Raw genomic sequence first — 20,655 nt, forward strand, 5'->3', positions numbered from 1 at the left:
ATGGAACCCACCTCGCTGACACTTTGCTAAATTTAAGAGTGTCTGACAATATTGTATGCACACTCCCACACTTATGCAATTTCAATGACTGTAACAAGGTAACAAGGACATTCCACAAGGTCACAAACGGCATGAATGTTTTCATCACTGACTCTGATCTGCGGGTGATGTTTGTGACTTTCATTCTCCACTGCATTACAGCCATCTCCAAATCTTTTTGGCCCAATCAGAGATTTTACTACTGACGTGGGAACATGACCTACAGGCGTGGCTGAGCAGTTGCTCCTCTCCACTCTTATCCAACTAAGTACCTGCAGTGCCCCACCACATTCACTGCTCTTCCTCAGTCTGCAGGACAAAATTCCAGTTTATATGTGAATGAACCTTGTAAAAGCATCTGGACTGTTTTATTTGTTCAATTATTTTTTCTTCATTGAAGGCTTTCATTGGTAAATTGCCTCCTATCCTCATTAGTTTTGTTTTCTTATAATTCATTTTCATTCCATATTTTGTTATAATATCCTCTAATTTGAAACCATCTATTGAATATCCAGTGCTTCTCCTCCTAAAACTGGCACCATATCTTAAGAGAACCTTATGTAGTTTGTAATCTTTCCTCTTAAACTGATCTCTTCTTCTTTTTGAGAGACAAAATCTTTGGAGAGAGAATTATAGAGTTTGTTTCAACTCTCAAGAGCTAAATCCCCTCTCCAAAAAGCAAATACCCTCTCCCTGCAATATCACTACCAACTTAAGATATTTATATATTATTCAGTCATAGTTTACTGATATAAGAAAATTGTACTGTTTTATTCTTCATTCTTCAAGTTATACAAACTTCATCAGTTTAGATTGTCCCATTACTGCTCACTTTCTTCTTGTTGCCCTCATTTTCTATCATATTATCATCCTTACCCTCAATTCACAGTGGCAACATTTTCAATCTATGAACATACAGTTATTACCCAAATGCAATTTAATTTCACTATTGTTTTTTCTGTTATTTTTGGCTACCAACATAATATTACAAAAAATTGTATCCTGAAATGGTCAGGATTATATCACTAAAAAATAATATTAATATTATTGTAATACATTTCATTTTTTTTTTTAAATGTTTAAATTTCATCAAATATTGGAGTAAATTGAAAAATATTACTCTCCTAAGTTGCCATCATATCTTAAATCCTTGTTTTGCCAAGTATGATGAAGAGAAAACAACTACAATAAGCAAATAATAAAGCAGATGATTTGGATAAAGATATATATATGTATATATATTTTCTAATATGTATTATTTAATTCCTGAATATTCTTTACTCTAACTCTAAATATTAAATCACTAAGCTTTTTACTTGTTAGCTATTTCTCACTCATATTTTCATTAATGGAAAATAGTATGTTATTCAAGGAGAGCTAAAATTTAAAATTATTAATTCAAATAGTAACAATAGGCTGACATCTTATTAGATATCTTTTTTTATGTTTAAGTTAATGTTAAAAGTCGTTTTATAAACACTGATAAAGAACAATAGAGTACGATAGATATTTAAACAGCTTTACAATAATATTAAAAGAGTATCATAGAAAATTTTAGGGATTTTTTCCAATATTTGAGATGTAGAATAGCCAATTTACTTCAGAGTAAAAACTACATTAATTATTAACCTTCCACTAGAATCAATGAGACGTATAACTTCATCAGGAGCATAACAATAGATTGGTGTCTCAGTTATAACTGCTGGTTGTTCTATAAGTGGTGATGCAGTTTCTTCAATTACATCTTCGACATCAACAATTACAGCTCTAGGCTCTTCTGCATCTGATGGACATAACTCTCCTATTGAAGCTAAATTTAAAAAAAGAAAATTATTCAGATCTAAAAGATTGTTAACATGTTAAAAATGATATGTTAGCCTTTTATTTTATATATTTATTTTATTGAAATTATGCACAAAAAACTTACCTATGGGATTTCCACTATCAGCAACCATGTCAGAATATATTTTCAGGATTTTGAAGGTAAATTACATATATACACTCGTATACATATACATAATGTTTTAATATGGACACGGTATGTTGATGATATTTTCATCATAAATAAACCAATAATAAACAATGAACATCTTATATCTAATAATATTAAACAAATTAAATCCCTTTAATGAAAATTTAAAATTCACATTTGAAACAGATGAGAGAACATTAAATAATAATTTATTTTATTTATTTTTTTTTTTGCTTGATGATATCACCACATAAGCTTGAAGCTTGTGTGCGAGGTATGGAAATGGAATTTTGTTGTCTGTGAAAAATGCCATGCCTGGCCAGGATTTGTACCCAGTACCTCCGGATGAAAGGCCGACGCTACCACTCTGCATATATATATATATATATAGAAAACCTACATCTAATAATATAATAATTAATAAAAAAGTAAATCATCCTTGATCTCATAAAATAAAAACTTATTTAAATATGATTAATACAGTAATCCAGTACATACATAACAACAAGGAAAAATTAAATAATTAAATAAATATCATAAAACATATAGCAGTCGAAAATGGATGAAATTATTTTAATTATTATTATTATTATATCTTTTATAACTGCATAGGACCACTTTAGTCAACCCGTTATCCAAGTCTCTTTGATGGGATTGTTTGGGCCTTGCAGTCCTCCCTGTATTTTTTCATATGTTTTCATATGTTTCATTGTTTGCGCCCTTTCTAGTGTTGAAAATGTTCGAGTTGTAAGTTTTTCCTTGTGAGTGTGTAGCAAGTGTTTTTGTTTTTGATTCTCTTGTTTAATTTTATCTTATCTGTGGTGTCTACTGGTGTAAGACCAATTTCCTTCAGATCCTCTCTTATTTCTCTGATCCATCTGCATCCTGTCTTGGTGTTTTTCGAGTTGAGATTGTAGTGTTTCAGAAGTCTTGAATATTGCATCCTCTGGATATGTCAAAAGAATCCTAATCTCCTCTTACGCATGGTATCAGTGATCGGTTCTAACTCTTTGTACATGACTTTGTTGGGTTCAATCCACCATTGCCCATCTTTCTAGTACTTTTTATTGATGCAGGTTCTTCTAATTCTTCTTTTGATTTTCTGGAGTCTGTCTTTCTTTGATTGTTCATAAAGGTGGAAGAGTGTTTCTGCTGCAAGTGGCTTCTGGTTTTATAACTGTGTAGTAGTGTCTTATTTTTGCATTTATTGATAGGCATTTTTTATTGTAAGTGTGACAGGTTAATTTTTTATCTTTAGCTAGGTTGTTTCTTCTTATTTGGATCAAGGTTTTTTTCATTTAGGCTGTTTGTTACTATTTCTCTGAGGTATTTAAATTGGGTTATTAATTTGATTTCATTACAGTTTATGTTTACTTCTTTTAACTATGTTGGTTTTTAGGGCATAATTTATGTCTTTTCGAATGAAATTTTGTGACCAGTTTTATTTGCAATGTTTTGAAGTTCTAATATCTGTGATTTTGCTTCATCGATGTCATTTGCTAGTAGTGCCAGGTCGTCGGCAAGACAGTCAGCCCAAGACCAAGACAGTTTGTTTTGATTCTTCAACCTATTTTTACTTTTAGGGGCATTTTTAAAACTATTCCCTCATTACCATTTCTAGAGCACAGTAGAATAATAGCAGTGAGAGCCCATCACCTTCGTGCAGTTCTGTTTTGATCTCAAAAGGTTCTGAGAGCTCGCTTCTGAATTTTACCTCTGACTTAGTGTATATAACGGTCAGTTTTATCATGTTTATTAATTCAATATGTAGTCCAAGGTGTCTTAGAATTTTTAGTAGGGATTCTCTGTGGGTGCAATCATAAGCTTTCTTGAACTCTACAAATGTTATCACCATGCCTCTGTTTCTTTTCCTGTTGTAATCCATTATTAGCTTGAGACTCATGATCTGGTCTGGACAGCTTCTCCGGGGTCTAAAACCTCCCTGGTATTTTCCTAGTTCTTTCTTGAGTTGTAGACCAATCCTGTTGAGGATGATTCTTGAAAGAGTTTTGTAAGTTGTGTCTAGGAGTGAGATTTCCCTGTAGTTGTTAGGGTCTGTTTTGTCCTCTTTTTTCTCCAGCAGATGGATGAGGGCTTTGTCCAGTGTTCTGGTAGTTCTTTGATCTAGAACGTTGACAAGCTGTTGATGGAGGACAATTTTTGCTGATATTCTTGCATGTTTCCAGATCTCTACAAAAGTCTGATCTTCTCGTGCTGCTTTATAATTCTTCATCTCACTCAGTTCTTGCTAGACTGCTTTTATTGTGGGAGGGTTGATGTTTTCTGGTGGTATTGTTATTGGGGTGTTGGTGTTAATGTTTAGGAATTCTGTCAGTTCTTTGCAATTTAGGAGTTTGTTGACATATTTAGCTAGGATGATTTCCACATAGTTGTTATTGTTATGGGCCAGTTTATAATTTTCCTTCTATTAGTAGAATTGGAGGTTTGTATTTTTGGAGGTTTTGTAGTAGTCTCTCAACTCTGTTTTAGTGAATTCTTCTTTTATTGACTTCAGTGTGTCTTTATGGTGTAGTCTTTTTATTCTCCTACGGATTTGGATGGTTTCTTTTCTTTGTTTTACTAGATTTTGGAACGATGTTTCTGATTTTTGGGATTGGAGAAATAGCCATGCTTGATGTCTTTTTTCCACTGTTTCGTCACATTCACTGTTCCACCATTGTTTTTCACAGGTTTTTATTGGACTAAGTCTTCTATGATTTGTTTAAGGTTGTTGACTAGATCTTCGGGTTTACCCATGATTTTACTTCTTTGGTTGCTTTTTGGTAATTTTCATTCTTCGTTGGATGGGGTCCATTTTTCTTTTAATTTTAGAGGTTTGATTTGTTGCTTTCTTCGAGAAGTAAATTTAATTTTAATTTTGACTACATTGTGATTTGAGTCTATGTCTACTCCTCGAAGGACTTTTATGTTGTAGATCTCAATGTGTGGTGTTTGTCCATACATGGTCTAGTTGCCATTCTCCTTTAGTGTAGTCAGGGTGTTTCCAGGTTACGTTTTTGAGGTTTCGTCTTGAAATATATGGATTAAGAGATTAGGTTGCGGTTTCTGCAGAGATCAACTAGTCTTTGTCCGTTTTGTTTGTTTTCTTTTGGGCAGGCCATTTTCCAATGATGTCCCAATATCTTCTTTCTCTGCCTAGTTGAGTATTGAAGTATGAAAATAAAGTATTGAAAATAGTAATAATAAAATTGTGAAAAACAAACAGATCTTTTAAAACTAGATTTCTTGAACATTATAGATACTATAAAAATAGTAAATTAGATTTATCTCGTATGGAGACAATATAATAAAAAACAAACATTCTATTTTTGATACTGACACAAATATAAAATATTGGAAATTAATAATAGCAAAAAATTAGATATATTAGAAAAATATATTACATATATAAAGACCGTTTTGAGGAAGATATTCTTATAAAATAGCCACAGATAGTAGCACTCTTTTAATAAATTAATGTGTAAATTTCATTATAATATTACTGTACTTAATCAAACAGACATTACACCATGTACATGGTTTTATTTTATTTACAAAGCATATGTTAATATTTAGTATTTTTAAAGTTTTTTTACTTCCTTATACGAAGTAAAGGAAGTATTGTGATCGCGAAAAATTTCCGTTTCCAGATTTCAACGGAAATATCCATTTTGACTACCCCTGATCCATAACTCAAAAACGATTAGCCGTAGGATGTTGAAATTTTGGATTTAGGACTGTTGTGATATCTAGTTGTGTTCCTCCCCTTTTGATCGTAATTGAATTGACCACAAATGTCAAAAAAAAAAAACCAAAATCCAAACAAATTTTGGTTTTGGACTTTTTCTAAACTGCAGTAATAAGCCTTCATTGATAGCTTTTCAACGATATATGAAAGTGGTACTTATTTTCATTGGTTCCCAGAGTTATAGCCTAATACAATTTTAATTAATGAAATATTTGGATCTTACAAGGGGAAGGCACATCTGTTCGAATCAGATTTCATTCATTTTTTTAACTTTTTTTTATTAATTTAAATATATTGATTTATTAATAACTATTAACTTCTGATTGTAAAAAAATTTTTACAATAAATAATAATTCAATAATAGCAATAAAAAAAATATGAAAAAATATTAGAAGTTATTAAAGAAATAAAATGTTATGTACTTCTCATTTAAAAAAAATGTGTATACGTAATTTAATAGGCGTATAAGTTCATGTGGTGTCCATATCATTTTTTTTTAATGTGCACTTTGATAAAATGAATTACTTTCATGATTGAGGATTCGGGATACCGTGAAAGTTCATGACAGAATTAAGATAAGAAATGTCTTATCTCAATATTCTGTACTAGATGGTTTATGTTAGTAGAATTTTAAATATATATATATATATATATTACTACGATAATAATGTTAAATTAATAGAAAGTATTTTAATAATTTTATTGTTAAAATACTAAAATTATTGTTAATAATAATTTATTGTTAAAATATTTATATATATATATGTACTAGTGGGTATCATAAAGTTTTAATTATTACTAAGAAATAATGGAGATATCTGGATAAAATTTATTCTGCATATTAATTGATCCTTATGTACATAATGTTTTAAATTACAGGAAAATTATTCATGAAGAACTCCACATGTCAAAGGTGTCAGCATGCTGGGCTCCATGATTTATGATTCCTTTTCAGAAATAAATATAGAACTATTTGTCAAAGGAGATGTTGAATCTTTTGGAGCAAGACAAGAGGATTTTTTTGGTAACCTGGCAATTATGGATGAATCTTGGATCTACCAATATGATCCAGATACCAAAGAGATGAGCAAGGAGTGGAAACACAACAGCTCACCTCCCCCCAAGAAGACTAAGGTGCAGAAGTCTACAGGAAATATTATGCTGTCTATTTTTTGGGACTGTCAAGGAATATCTTAACAGACTACCTGTAGAAAAGTCGGACCATCACTGGTGTCTATTACTGCACACAACTGAACAAATTGCATGATGCTGTGATCAAGAAATACAATCACCAAAGGCGTCATTTGATGTCTTTTTCATCTTCTTGCCAACAATGTGCCTGCTCATTCATCTCTAGGTGCAGTTAAGGAATGAAAGTGATGGGACTTTGAAATTTTGCTACATCTGCCCTATTCTTTCAGTCTCACCCCAAACAACTCTCTCTTATTCCCAGAACTCAAAAAAAAAGATTATGGAGTGGGAGATTTGAATACACAAATGACGTCATTCAAGAGGTGGAACAATGGTTTTCATTGCAATCTGCTGAATTCTACAATGGTGGCCTTTGAAAGGTCAAGAAACACTGGGAGAAATGTATAACTACATAGAGAAGTCTAAATAATAACAAATAAAAATTAAGTTTCTATTTCTATTAATGTTTAATAATAATTAAAACTTTATGATACCCCCTCCTATATCTTTATTACTACAATAATGTTAAATTTAATAATCTTATTTATTCAGTTTTTTCTTACTTTTTTGGTATTATAGTAACTGAAATGTTTTCATGCATATCTTTTATGACAGAAAATGATTTGAATAAAATGGATAGTTAAAACCACCAAAACCTTGTCAGCAATCAAATCCAATACTACCTGAATCTGGATCTTATCAAAGTATGCTATTACAATAACTGGTTACACAAAATGGTGTAACCAGTTAATACAGAATAAAACAGAAAAAAAATTACTTTGTTGTTCTAATCCACGAGTTAGATCAGAACTTTCAATTTTTTCCATATTATTAAGAGAGAGGCTGGATGGCTGATGAGTGATTCCTCCAGGAGAACTTCCACTACTGACTACATCCACAACACTTCCTACTGACTTTGATCTCATTAACAATGTACCATTCTTTTTCATACTGTCTCCTGAAATGATTAATAATAAAATTATTTCAGAAATAAAAAATCAATATTGTTTATTCTATTAAAAAAAAAAGAAAACAAGAAATATTCAGATAATGACAGTAAACATGATTAATCTAATTGAATTAATATTATTTACTTTACATCAGCGATATTAACAGGTATATTGTTCTGGAAGAGATTCGAGATTCTCCAAAATATTTTCCACATAAAGAAATTTTCAAAATTAATTTAAAGCGAGTAAAAGATATAATGTGAAAACGCCTTTTTTAAAAAGTATTTGATTTAAAAATTGTTATGCATCCTCCTTTTCCCACATTTTCCTGGGCATCAGCACAAGGAATTTGGCAGAACTTTTATAGTTAAGTGCCTTTACCTCATTAATTTACTCTATAGTAGTGCATAATATACATGAATGGTCACCATATGTTTGAACATTGACTGACGTGTGATATATTTATGAATTATACAGCATATTTTAAATTAGTTATACCTTACTTGTAAAAAAACCTTATCAATATGTATCTATGCAAATGTGTGAATCTGCACATTTGACAATCGGTAACCTTGGACCTCATGGAAACATATTTCTCATGGATACAAGGTTTCTTTACAAGTAAGGTTTAACTATTTTAAAATGAACTGTAAAATTTTGATATTATAAACAATACTTGACTACTTGACTTTATGTAAAGCATATAGTCAGTAGTACATTATTGAATTATGATTTACATTATTAAATTATGATCGAATAGTTTGTCAATATTTACTACCATCTAGCCTTACGCTACAACATTATATTACATTTTAAATTATTGTATTATTTCATTTTAAATTGTATTCATTGGCCTCAGAAATTTCCAGAGCTTCTTTAGTCTATTTGTATCAGTGTTCATTTTTTCAAGCCAATATTTTTCATACAGTATAAAAATTATGTAATTTTATGCATTATTTCCTGTTAATTTTTTCATATCATTATTATTATTTTATTCATTATAATTTGTTTTTTTTTTTACATTAAAGTATATAGCAAAGAAAAAAACAACAAATGTATAAGAGCCTTTTTTATGTGAAATAATAATTAGAGTAAGGTAAAGATGTATATAAATAATTGATAATAAATAAATCTGATGATCTGAATAGAAATATTTACATGTAACACGACAGACTTTTCTTTTGAAGAACTCATTAAATTACTCAAATTTTCAGATTAAAGGTAATACTTTAATGAATCAAAACAACAATGAATTTTAAAATATTTTCTAATATTTTACCAAATATGATTAGTCAGAGACTGAAAACTGCATTAGAAGAATAAATATTAAAAATTAAATTAAATTAAAAAGTGTCATCATCTTACTTTTTATTGGCTTTGTGGAGTAGTTACTGCTTTCAGATTTCCATTAATTATATTTAGTAACACTAGAAAGAGTCAGACTGTTCCCAACTCTCTTCACCAAATTAGCTGTTTGAAATTTATAGGACAGATCTGAAGAAAACCAAGATATGCAGCAAATAAACTCAGGTAGTATTTAAGATATTTTAAAATGTCTCATTATTTTTTACCTTCATTATTAAAAATTGATTAATATCAACATCATTTATTTACAAAATAAATCTTGCATGATTTTTTTCGTACCATTAAATTTTACTTGCATCTAAATTACAATGCTCATATCACAATAGTATTTTATTTTTTTAAATTTATTTTGGGTTGTCTGGAACAACAGATCTTTTCCTAACTAACTGGTTACTTCAAGAAGATAATGATGTTCTCCCTACTTTTATACAATTCTAAATATATTTCACTTCATTAAAAAAAAAAAAAATAAGTAAATAAATAATGTATTGTTAAATAGAATTTTATTTGAAAAGTTCTACTAATTGATACAGATTTTTTCTTAACCTATCCCTATAAAAAAAAAACAAAGTTTTACCAGAAATCTCTGATGTCTGTGATGGTGGTTGGTACCCTGGATCTAGTAAAGCAAATGTTGAAGCTTCAGGACCTATCCCTTTTGCTTTTTCCCACTCATATAATTTGCGAGTAAATTTCTGTGAAATACCTTCAAATCTAAAAAGACCAGTCGATGTTGGAATTAGCACCTCTTGTTTTTGCTGAGTTGAACCTATAGCTCTTCTCATTTTTTCTAGTCTGAAAAAGAAAAAATTTAATGTAAAATTTAATTATATATTGTACTTAAACCCGAAATACACAACCATAAAAAAAATATTGACTGGAAATAGTTAATTCCAAACAAGTTAAAATTATTTTAAACAAAATAATGGGTATGGACAATGGCTGTACCTTCTCATGAGAAAGCTATACTGATATAGCATAGCAGTGAGCAATTGGCTAAATTTTTTAGTTAAATAATTTTTTTTACTATATATGTTTTCATTAATTTCACTCTTTCTTCCTAATCATCTACAAATATTTATAAATTGAGACATACTTCAATCTCTGATATAAAATTACAATTTGCTCTGACAGTAATATTCAAAAGGATGCAAGTTAGTCACATGCAAAACAATCCTAAGATTATGGTGTCAGCTAAAATACAGAAAGAACAATCTTTACTTCTTTGATGGTAATATTATAGCTAAAACACATTTTCACATGCTTCACACTTTCTTAAGTGATTTTCTGGATGATGTACTACTATAAGAAGGAGACTGTAAGTAATAACAAATGAAAAGAGTGACAACATATTTTGCTTTCATTTAAGTTAGCAATCATAGTTTGATTAAAGCCAATAATCTTTAGAAAATTTATAATTTCAGGAGTTTATAAATAGAAAATATCCTAACAAACTGATCAGAAATCAACAGATTTCCTAACAACAGATCCTGTTGAGTGGTATCAAGGACCTCACAACTTGAGATGTTTTCCTGTGATGCTATTTACTCTGTTGTCCACCAGATATGCCAAAATTAAAAAAGAAAAAATTACAATGTTATATTAGGAAATAGCAAAATTACAAAAAGGAAATGGTCCACATTATTCAAAAAATAATCAAGTACAGAATTGAAATGTTTTTAGAGATTGAATGTGAAAATTTGACACACTATTACATAAAAATAAAAACAACTATGCTTATGAATATAATACTTTTTAACAATAAAATATATTCTTTTTATTTTTTGTTTTTCCATATCCTGTTGATTGATCTGGTATACTACTATAATACTGTAACAAGATCAGTATAATGGACTTGAGTAACAGATTCCTGCCAATTAAGAAGAAAGTAGTAGAAAATATAATAATTGGAAGAATCCAGAAAGGGACTAAAAGCAACCCTTTTAGTAAAGCTAACAGGTCTGTTTAACAAGCGTTCTTTGTAATACTGCACAATGACCCACCTAAGCAGATGTTGTTCCATGAGAAGAGTTACTGGATTCAGGTTAGGATGCATGAGAAACTAAAAGGACTCAATTGATCATTCTCATGCTCAACCCAGGGTCTGGTCCTGCGGGTCAACAGGATAGGAGTATACCATAAATACTCCAAGGAAGACAAGTTGAAATCAATTCTGCGAGATGTGAGTTCTAAGCAAGGGGTTATTATGTGAGTTCTTGGAGAGAGTTCTAAGCAAGGAGTTATTATGCAAGTTTGAAGCAAGAGGTATGAAAAGGAGTATTCAGTGAAGAAGCAAATTTCTAGTACGTACAAGTTTGACGTGATTAAGGTGACATCATAAGTAATTCCAGTACATGAAAACAAGAAGTGGTTCGGTGAGTTACATTCATAAATTTTTAGGGTAGTTTTATTTGTGAACAGCAAAGGTATTTGCAGTAAAAGAACTTTATACTTGTCTTATCTGTTGTATTATTATTGTTAATACAAGACTAGTGGTTAAAAGTGTTAAGATTAGCGGTCATGCTAATGTCTTTTGTCAATGGAACTGAATTCTGCTTTTCAATATTTAATTACCTGTAAATAAATCCTGAGAATTATTTTAAATTCTGTTTTGTATCTAATCACTGTTCACTATTATTATTGTCATCATCATCGTGGTTGTGAATACTATGATTGTTATTATTATTGACTGAGTTGTCATTATTATTATTCTGATTATTATTGTAATTGTTATTATTGATTTATCTTATTTTATTTATGTTCTTAAACAAATAAATTGTAATTGTATAAACATTTTCAGTTGTCAATCTCTCAAAAAATGATTGAGCCATGAAGATGTGACAATACCATATTACTCTATGGCCTATAAATTCTGACATCATACATGGTTCATCATATATGGTTCTTGCAATATAAACTCAAAGACTAACAGCGTGATAGTGTTTCTGTCTTTCTCTAGTAGGTTCTGGTATCAAATCCCAATCAGACTTGGCATTTTTCAAAATTACAAAATGTATTTCTCATCAAAAGATTAAAAAAAATAAATAGCTGTAATCTGGATTTTGGGTTAAGATTGCTGGAGTGAATAAATAAATAACAATAGACATGATATAAGCTGCCCTCTGTGGTGTGAGTGGTAGCATCTCGGCCTTTCATTCGAAGGTTCCAGGTTTGAATCCCAGTCAGGCATGGCATTTTCACACACATTACAAATCATTCATCTCATCCTCTGAAGCAATACCCAAGTGGTCCCGGAAGTTAAACAAGACAAAAAAAGACATGATATTAAAAAAAAACTATCTCAGAAATAAAATGTACATAATTGTAAATTATGAATTAAGTAAATACAGAATAATAATGTCGAACAAGAATTTTGAAAATCTGAATAAATAAATAAATAAAATCTCAATGAATGGCAAAGAAAGTTTTATGAAAACTATCTTAATATCACTGGAATACTTCATAAAATATCACTACAAAAAAAAACTATTTGTACAAGTTTTATTTTTTCAATTTAAATTGCTTAATAACAAAAACTGTAATTAAAAGAAATTTAACTCTGCATTTACTTTTTTCATAACTAGTTTTTAGTACTGATTAAATTTCTTTAGTATAAGTCCTATAAATAAAAATGCATGGTAAAAATTAATTTAGTTTCTCAAACGTTTTTCTTAGATATCTTCACTTTGAATTATTAATACTTTGCTTCTTTTCGTTTTGAAAACATTCGATTTTTACTAAACTTCATTTTATAAACTTAGTTTGTAAAATTAAATTATGATAAAATAGACTTTTACAACTTATAGTATCCCTCCTTGAACAAGGTGATGAGTGAAGCCTGAAAAATTATATCCTGCAGTTTGAGAAGCACTGGTTTTTGTTATTAGCATATTGATTTTTATTCTAAGTTGATCACCCATGATCCAAATTTTAAAACAATGAGTTCAGACTAAAGCAAAATAAGTTGTTATGCAAATACAGATTATGTAAAGAATGTAGTTCTTTAACATATTACAAAATGGTTACACATTATAATTAAAAGCATTTTAAATTAATTAATTAATTTATCACCTTGTTAGATATTACAACACATGCTACAAAGGTTAATTAATGTTAATCACACGATTATATTTGAAGTCAGAATTTATATATATTACTCTGAAGCAATTAACATGATTAAACTACCTTTATAAACTACACATGAAAATCAGCCGATAACATGACCACAAACAGCAATCAGAATTACATACATGAAAAATCAAAACTGACCTAGCTTCTCTCTCCAAATACTTATCCCTTTCTCTTTCTAACCTTTGTTTTTCTCTTTCTATTTTATGTAATTCTTTTTCTAACCAGGCAAGTTCCTTCATTTCATGATGACTTTTACTCTTTGCCACTTTATGACCACTGTCCAATGATCTGTGTTGTGATTTCTTGGATTTAAATTCTAAAAAGTCTTTTCGTGACATACAAGGGCTTGGTGAACGATTTCCTGCTCTAATAGAACTATCACATTCTCCTATTCCCTGTTTAAGTCTTTCCCATTCTTGTAATTTTCTTGAAAAATCTTCTGGAATATCTGGTGAGTTACTTTGTACTTGATTTTCAGTTTTTGAAGTGGTACCTCCAGACCTCCATCGTTGCCATTCAGTAATTTTCTTTTTGAATTGTGGTTGTACATTAGGAATATTTTCTGAAGTTGGAGATACTGGAATGGATTTAAGTTTTTCCCATTGTTCTAGCTTCTTTTTAAAATCTGGGCTTAGATTCTCTTCACCTAATTGTTGAAGGGCTGACTCTCTTTGTTTTGGGCTTTTAATTCTATCCCATTCTTCCATTTTTTTCCTGAAGGCTTTATCATCTTCCCCTACACTCGAAGTTCCACTAGACATTCCACTTCCTCCAATTTTTCCAGCACTAGGAGGAATGCCTATTCCAGTTCCTGAGTTTTTTAATCTTTCCCATTCACTTAATTTTTGATGAAACTCATGGCTTAATCTAAGCTGAAGCTCTTCAAAATTCCTTTTTATCTCATTATGAATATTTTCATTGCTGATTCCACACTGAGCACTAAAACTTTCTTCCATTGAATCAGGAAAAACATCATCATTATTGTCTCGAAGATTCTCATCAATGAATTCTCCACTGCTTAAATCATCTGATTCTGTAAAAAGTATAAAAACTAAAATTATAATTCCAATCTAATAAATATTTAATCTATTTTAAATTTTGATGTTAGGCTCATGAATACTGCCAGCAATGATCTGGAGAGGGAAAACATACAAAAGTAAATGAAAGATTATTTAAAAGTTTTAACTTATTTTATACTTGTCTACATTATAAAGTAAATTGTGACCTAGAATTCTAATACTGTGTTGGAATTTGACCAGTCTCAAAGTAGATGTAATAAGGAAAAATTCCTGGAATTTTACTTGTAATTCATACAAACAGTTCAACAACTTAACTTAAACTTACATTGTTTATAGTAAGTTTCATCAAAAAAAATTATCATATTAATATACTTTTTTTAAACAATTTCACTTATGTTACTTGGTCTTGTAAATTATTTGGATAATTCATTAAATTTAAATTTGATTTGGTTCAAGAGTTTATAAACTTAAGCCCTTACAATCAAATTTTATTACTGATCTGTTCACAATGGGGAGAAATGTATATTTTAAATATATATATATATATATATATATATATATATATATATATATATATATAATATAATATAATATAATTTTGTCCAAGACAAAAGTATAACACAATCTTCCTCCAACAGTACAGAATTCAACAATGCCTCTTACCATATGCTTATTGTTTTTTTCATTTAATAGCACTTTCGAGGGTTTCTCTCATTGTCAGTTAATAAAACTTTTTTTCTAGAAATTTATACATCAAACTCAAACATAGAATTGTCAACATAATATAAAAATATGTAGTCAAAAATAAAATATTCCATGTGGCCAGTTACACACACAGTATTGTACTAAGATTACTTAATTTTTTATAAATTATATGATGAGCTATTATCTATGGCAGTCCTGATAAGAAAGTCATTATCAAACTCTGTATGTACATTAATCAAGCTAAACTTTTATCTATATTTGTATATATAATATTTTTCTAAAATATTTAAGTTTTTATTATTATCACATCCTTTTACAATTTCAAATATTTTTAAATTTGTATCCGAATCGGTGATTGAATGTACTGATTATTAAATGGTCTGCAAGATTGGAGAAACCTAACTTGTTTTTATAAGATCTGAAGTGTACTGCAAATCTTGCCCTAAATGATCTATTAGTTTTTCCAATATAAATTTTGTTACATCATTGCAGGTTATTTTATAGATACCACACAAATTATTAGGATCATTATAATTATTATGGATTTTCAAATGTTTTATTATATGATAGTATGGTCTATATGCTATTTTATATTTTTTATCATTATAAACATTAACCACATTTTCAATAATCTTGTTAGTATAGGAATATTTTATATAAATATTTTCATCAGTACTTTTATTATTTGTAGGTATCAATGTTGTTGTATCATTAGATTTTAATCTCTGTTTTTTTTATAAATATTATCGAACAATGATATCTTATATCCATTTTTTACTACAATATATTTTACAATATCTATTTCTGAATCTAGTTTTTCCTTATTATTAATGTATCACTCTATTTAACATATTTGTAAATGTATTAATTTTGTTGCCCAAGGATGATTCGACCTTCTGTTAATAGTTATTTTATTAGTTGTTGGTTTCCTACATACAGATAGATTCTACATACAGATTTTATTCTTTTGCTAATTTCTATGTGAACATCTAAAAAATGTATTTTTCTGTATTTATCCATTTCAAAGGTAAATTTTAATTTAGTATGATAAGAATTAAGTTTTTTTAAATTATTAAATGGTTAATTTTTTATTATTATCACATCCTTTTACAATTTCTAATAGTTTTAAATTTATATCCGAATCAGTGATTTAATGTTTATTGATTATTAAATGGTCTACAAGATTGGAGAAACCTAACTTGTTTTTATAAGATCTAATATATATATATATATATATATATATGTTGTTAGGTTGTACCCAGAACCCGTCAAGGTATTCATAGATTTCATCTGTTGTGTTAGAACTGTTTATTTTTCCAAGTAGTAAAATGTAACACCACTACGTTTCCTGGCCAAACTCAAGTTTATATCCCATGCATGAGACAAAATTAAAGGAACAAGTCACACAACTACATGACTTTCTACAGATCTGTATGCAAACACTAACCAGATTTTATGTTACTACAGGCTAATGTTAACCTATTTGATGTGGATATTACCTGAAACTGTTCACTGTGTCTGGCAATTAAGGCTAGGACTTGTGGCTGGTTGTGGTGGCTCTTATTGCTGATGGTAAACACTAAAGTTACATTTAGACTGTTATCATCTTCAATGCTGATTATAACATTTTCTGGATTCTCAGGAATCTCATGATAGTAATGACAGTTAATTTTAAATGACAGCTGGCCTTGAAGCAAGAATTCCATAAGAACAACTCTTTGATTGTCAAAAAAATGAATGAATATTGATATGATTTTTTATTTGATCTAAGAAAGAAAGATTGTTTTCTTGAAATGTATTAAGGTTCTTGATCTTTGGCATTAAGTTTTGGTAGCATACTAAAAAATTCATTTATTGTTACAAATAATAGTTATGAAAAAATTCTTTTTTTTCTGGATTCATTTTAGAAGCTCCAGATATTCAGCCTTTATATTCTTCTTTTGCTTAATTGTGAAGTTTTTTAGAACCAACTTTGCATGCACACTTCATATGGTTAATTCCTTACAAGAATTAACCACATTAAAATTAACCATGTTAAAATCTCATGGAAGTAAACAGTTCAAATTTAGTTCTCTCTACTAAACAGTATACTACCATGCTTGTCAATTGTAAACTGACCTCACAAGGAAAGTCACTTTTTCCACATTTGATAATGTGGAAAAATGGATAATGTGTTTTTAATATGGATGGTCTTCCAGTTTAGAGCTACAATTTCACAGCCTCAAAATTACCCTGCACCACTTAAAAAATTGTGGTCTGGATGGAGCATGATCTCCATAGTTTTATTTTATCATAAATTTTTGTGGTATTTTTACCAAGTTTCAAGCAAAATTTCATTCCATAACATTATTCAACATGTTTTTATTCAATTTTATGACAAATAAAAATGCTAGGATAATTTGTACAAGAAGCTTTTATAGGAACAATATGGAGTTGAAATTTGTACTGGAGGTCAAGGAGATATTTATATGTCCATTCCTGCAAAAGAGATGTCTACAAGTTGCCACTTTGTTTGTTATGGAAGTTGTCTCATTACTTTTATGCCCTATCTTGTAATAAAAGCTTATAATACAAAAAAAAATTATTAACATTATCCAATACCTAAATCATATATGAAGCTGGTGTTTTTAACTGGACTGGAAGGTACTGAATTTGAAACATGATTTAATATCTCTTCTGGTGATGGAGTAGAAGTTAAAAATGCATTTTTCACTTTCGACCACTTTGACTGTCTCCTTGGAGTTGGTGGTGACGTTCCAGCACTGCTACTAGAAACCTAAAAAAAACTTGCTTATTTTACACATTAAATTTTTAAAAAAATCTTTTTGATGCATACATTCAAATTTTTGTCTTTAATATGGAACAAAAGATGGATTGGAGCTAATCATCTCCTACAAGTTCAACCTATACATATATAAAAAATACAAATATACAGAAATAACACTAATACAATAGTTAGATAAATTAAAAATATTTGGTACCATGAAAACAGTGAAATCTTTTTTGAATTTAACCATTCCATGTAATAAAATACTAATTTGTGTTCATAATAATTGACTTATGGCTCATCACAAAAATTTCTAGAAGAATGGATAGACAAAGCCAGCAAACAAAGTTTGCTTGAAAAGTATTTTTGTTTCTATTACAGAGTATTCAGACTTGTTTCGTAACTACTGAATGGTCAGTGCATTCAGACACTGTTTGATCTTGATACATGCTTCTCATGTGCTTCAGTTATAACTCCTTCTCTGCTCCAGTTTTTTATCAAATGTTTAATTGTTTACTACATTAATATGCTCAAAAATGATCAAGAATTTTACAATACATTTTATCAAAAACTTAATGCTTACAAAAAAGATTACTAAAATTACAGAACATTTATAAGGATTACTGTTTGGGTTGTGCATAGTTTTGTTAATGACATAAATCTTTTCAAGATGGTAATAAGATTGGTGAGATTATTGATGAATTTTCTCAGAAGACAACTACCAGCTTAAGTAAAATAAAATGTTGAGCCAAGATTTTGCAGAAAAATACAAATAAACAATATTTATCTGTTACTTCAGTTGAAATCAGAATAACAGTTCTTACTTCATTCAATTAATTCAAACTGATAATTTGGTGTGAGCCAATTTGGTGTCTTAGGTAAAAATGACCAACTTTCAACTGAACAAAAACTGAGTGCATGAAAATGAGAACAGTTTTAATAAAATTAAAATCTACAGATTTTTTTAATTTAGCTGAGTGTGGATCAATGTTTTATAAGGAATTATGATTTCAAAATTAAAACTTAGTCTTTACAATGGAAGATTAAAAGTTCCTTAAGATGAAAAAAGCTTAACAGGATTGCCTCTCAAATCAGGATGATGCTAATTTGTTTTAACATGAGAAAATCATTATACAACTTTACACTACAAACCATACTCAACCAGGAGTACTAATTTCAAGTTTTGCATTAGCAGTTTCAGAACACAGTTTGGCAAAATAATTATTGCCAAATTTGCTTTGCATGAAAATAATTATTGACAATAATGTCATGACAACACACCAATGCACAAGTAGCAACTATGCAAATTTCATGCTAAGTAACACATTCCTTGACAATATCAACTATGTAATTATCAGATGTCAGATCCTTTTTTTATTTTTCTGAAAATAAAATTCAATTTTAATGGAAAAGGTTTCAGGATATTGACAAAATAAACATTAACAGATGCCATTTATTCATTGTTATTTGAAAATAACAACAGTATTTATTATCCTTAAAGATGACATCAAATAGTGTCATATAATGGAAATTCACCCAGTTAAAAAAGAAAATTATGATGAAATAGGAATCACATAAACAAAGTACTGTTATTTAGAGTAATTTGTGAAGAACATTCAGTTTCAAAAGTGCATTCAATTCAATAACAGTAATAAAATCTAATCTAAAACTTAAAATGTAATAGATATCAATATAGTACACTGATTTAGAAGACCCACAAATGATGTACTAATACAACAAATTTTCTAATTGACCAATACAAAATAAATTTGAAAGTTTAACTTTAAATTTAATTTGAAAGCTGATGATTTCAGAACCAAAACAACATTCACTTTCATATCATTATGAAGTACATACAATATGTATTTAGCCAAAGAAGATGGATAGAGCAGAACATTGACAAATAAACACCAATATACATTTTAAAAATGAAACAAGTTCACAGCAAAAAAAAAGTTAACTGTTTTTTTTTTAATTTTGATAAAACTGCTCAAATCATAGTTTCACAAAGAAATCTTATGGCATTTATCACTGAAAGCACTAATTGATTTCAAGAAAACAAACAAAATTATTTATTTATAAGAAGAATTTTATGATGATATTACATATATGCAAGTCAAAGAAAAATATCATTACAAAATACTTACAGGCGATTTTAATACAAAAATAGGAAAGGTAAAAACTTGTGAAAATACAATCAGTCCATATTGAAGTGGGAAATGAGATGGCAGAGGTGACATGCTCATGGATTTTATATAATGATATGTCATTAAACAATGACATATTTTTTGGTTTTAAATTAAGATATAAACAAAATTTTTGGCATTATTGAAATGATAAAATACCTAAAATTATTTATATAATTTAACTATAAACAAATTTCCAATACTGAAGTAAAAATAAGAATAAAACTGAAGTGTATTTTTAGTTAAAGATTGTAATAGTACCCTACAGCACTAAAGAAAATTTTTTTGTCCATAGTAAATTTAAAATTAAACATATTTTGACAGTTCCAAAAATAAAATAGCAAGAAATAGTTCTAGTAGAACTAGTAGTATTAGTATTATAGAAGCCAATTAGTTCAATTATTTTTTGTTTACTTGACACAACATTAAATAAATTTTAAAATACGATTTAACAGCCAATTGAGGTATTTTTACTAGTGAACAATTCAGGTCAGATCTGAAATGTCATTCTTAATTTACAGTTTCAATTATATTGAAAATTACTAATTTGATTTAGTGTTAAGGATTGTACATTACTCAGTT

At 28.8% G+C, this 20,655-nt stretch overlaps 1 protein-coding gene across 1 annotated transcript in view; it reads right to left on the minus strand.

Moving 5' to 3' along the window:
- The window catches only part of LOC142319664 (uncharacterized), a 139,050-nt gene that overhangs the window by 20,804 nt on the left and 97,591 nt on the right, over positions 1-20,655 (minus strand). The window contains exons 5-9 of the mRNA XM_075357217.1: positions 17,722-17,896; positions 13,535-14,429; positions 9,843-10,060; positions 7,729-7,908; positions 1,669-1,849 (exon numbers count right to left, since the gene is read on the minus strand). Coding sequence (XP_075213332.1) covers positions 1,669-1,849; positions 7,729-7,908; positions 9,843-10,060; positions 13,535-14,429; positions 17,722-17,896 — 1,649 coding nt within the window. The remainder of the gene's footprint in view (positions 1-1,668; positions 1,850-7,728; positions 7,909-9,842; positions 10,061-13,534; positions 14,430-17,721; positions 17,897-20,655) is intronic.

The sequence above is a fragment of the Lycorma delicatula genome, chromosome 1 (genome assembly GCF_047948215.1).
Source record: "Lycorma delicatula isolate Av1 chromosome 1, ASM4794821v1, whole genome shotgun sequence".
Classification (NCBI taxonomy): Eukaryota; Metazoa; Arthropoda; class Insecta; order Hemiptera; family Fulgoridae; genus Lycorma; species Lycorma delicatula.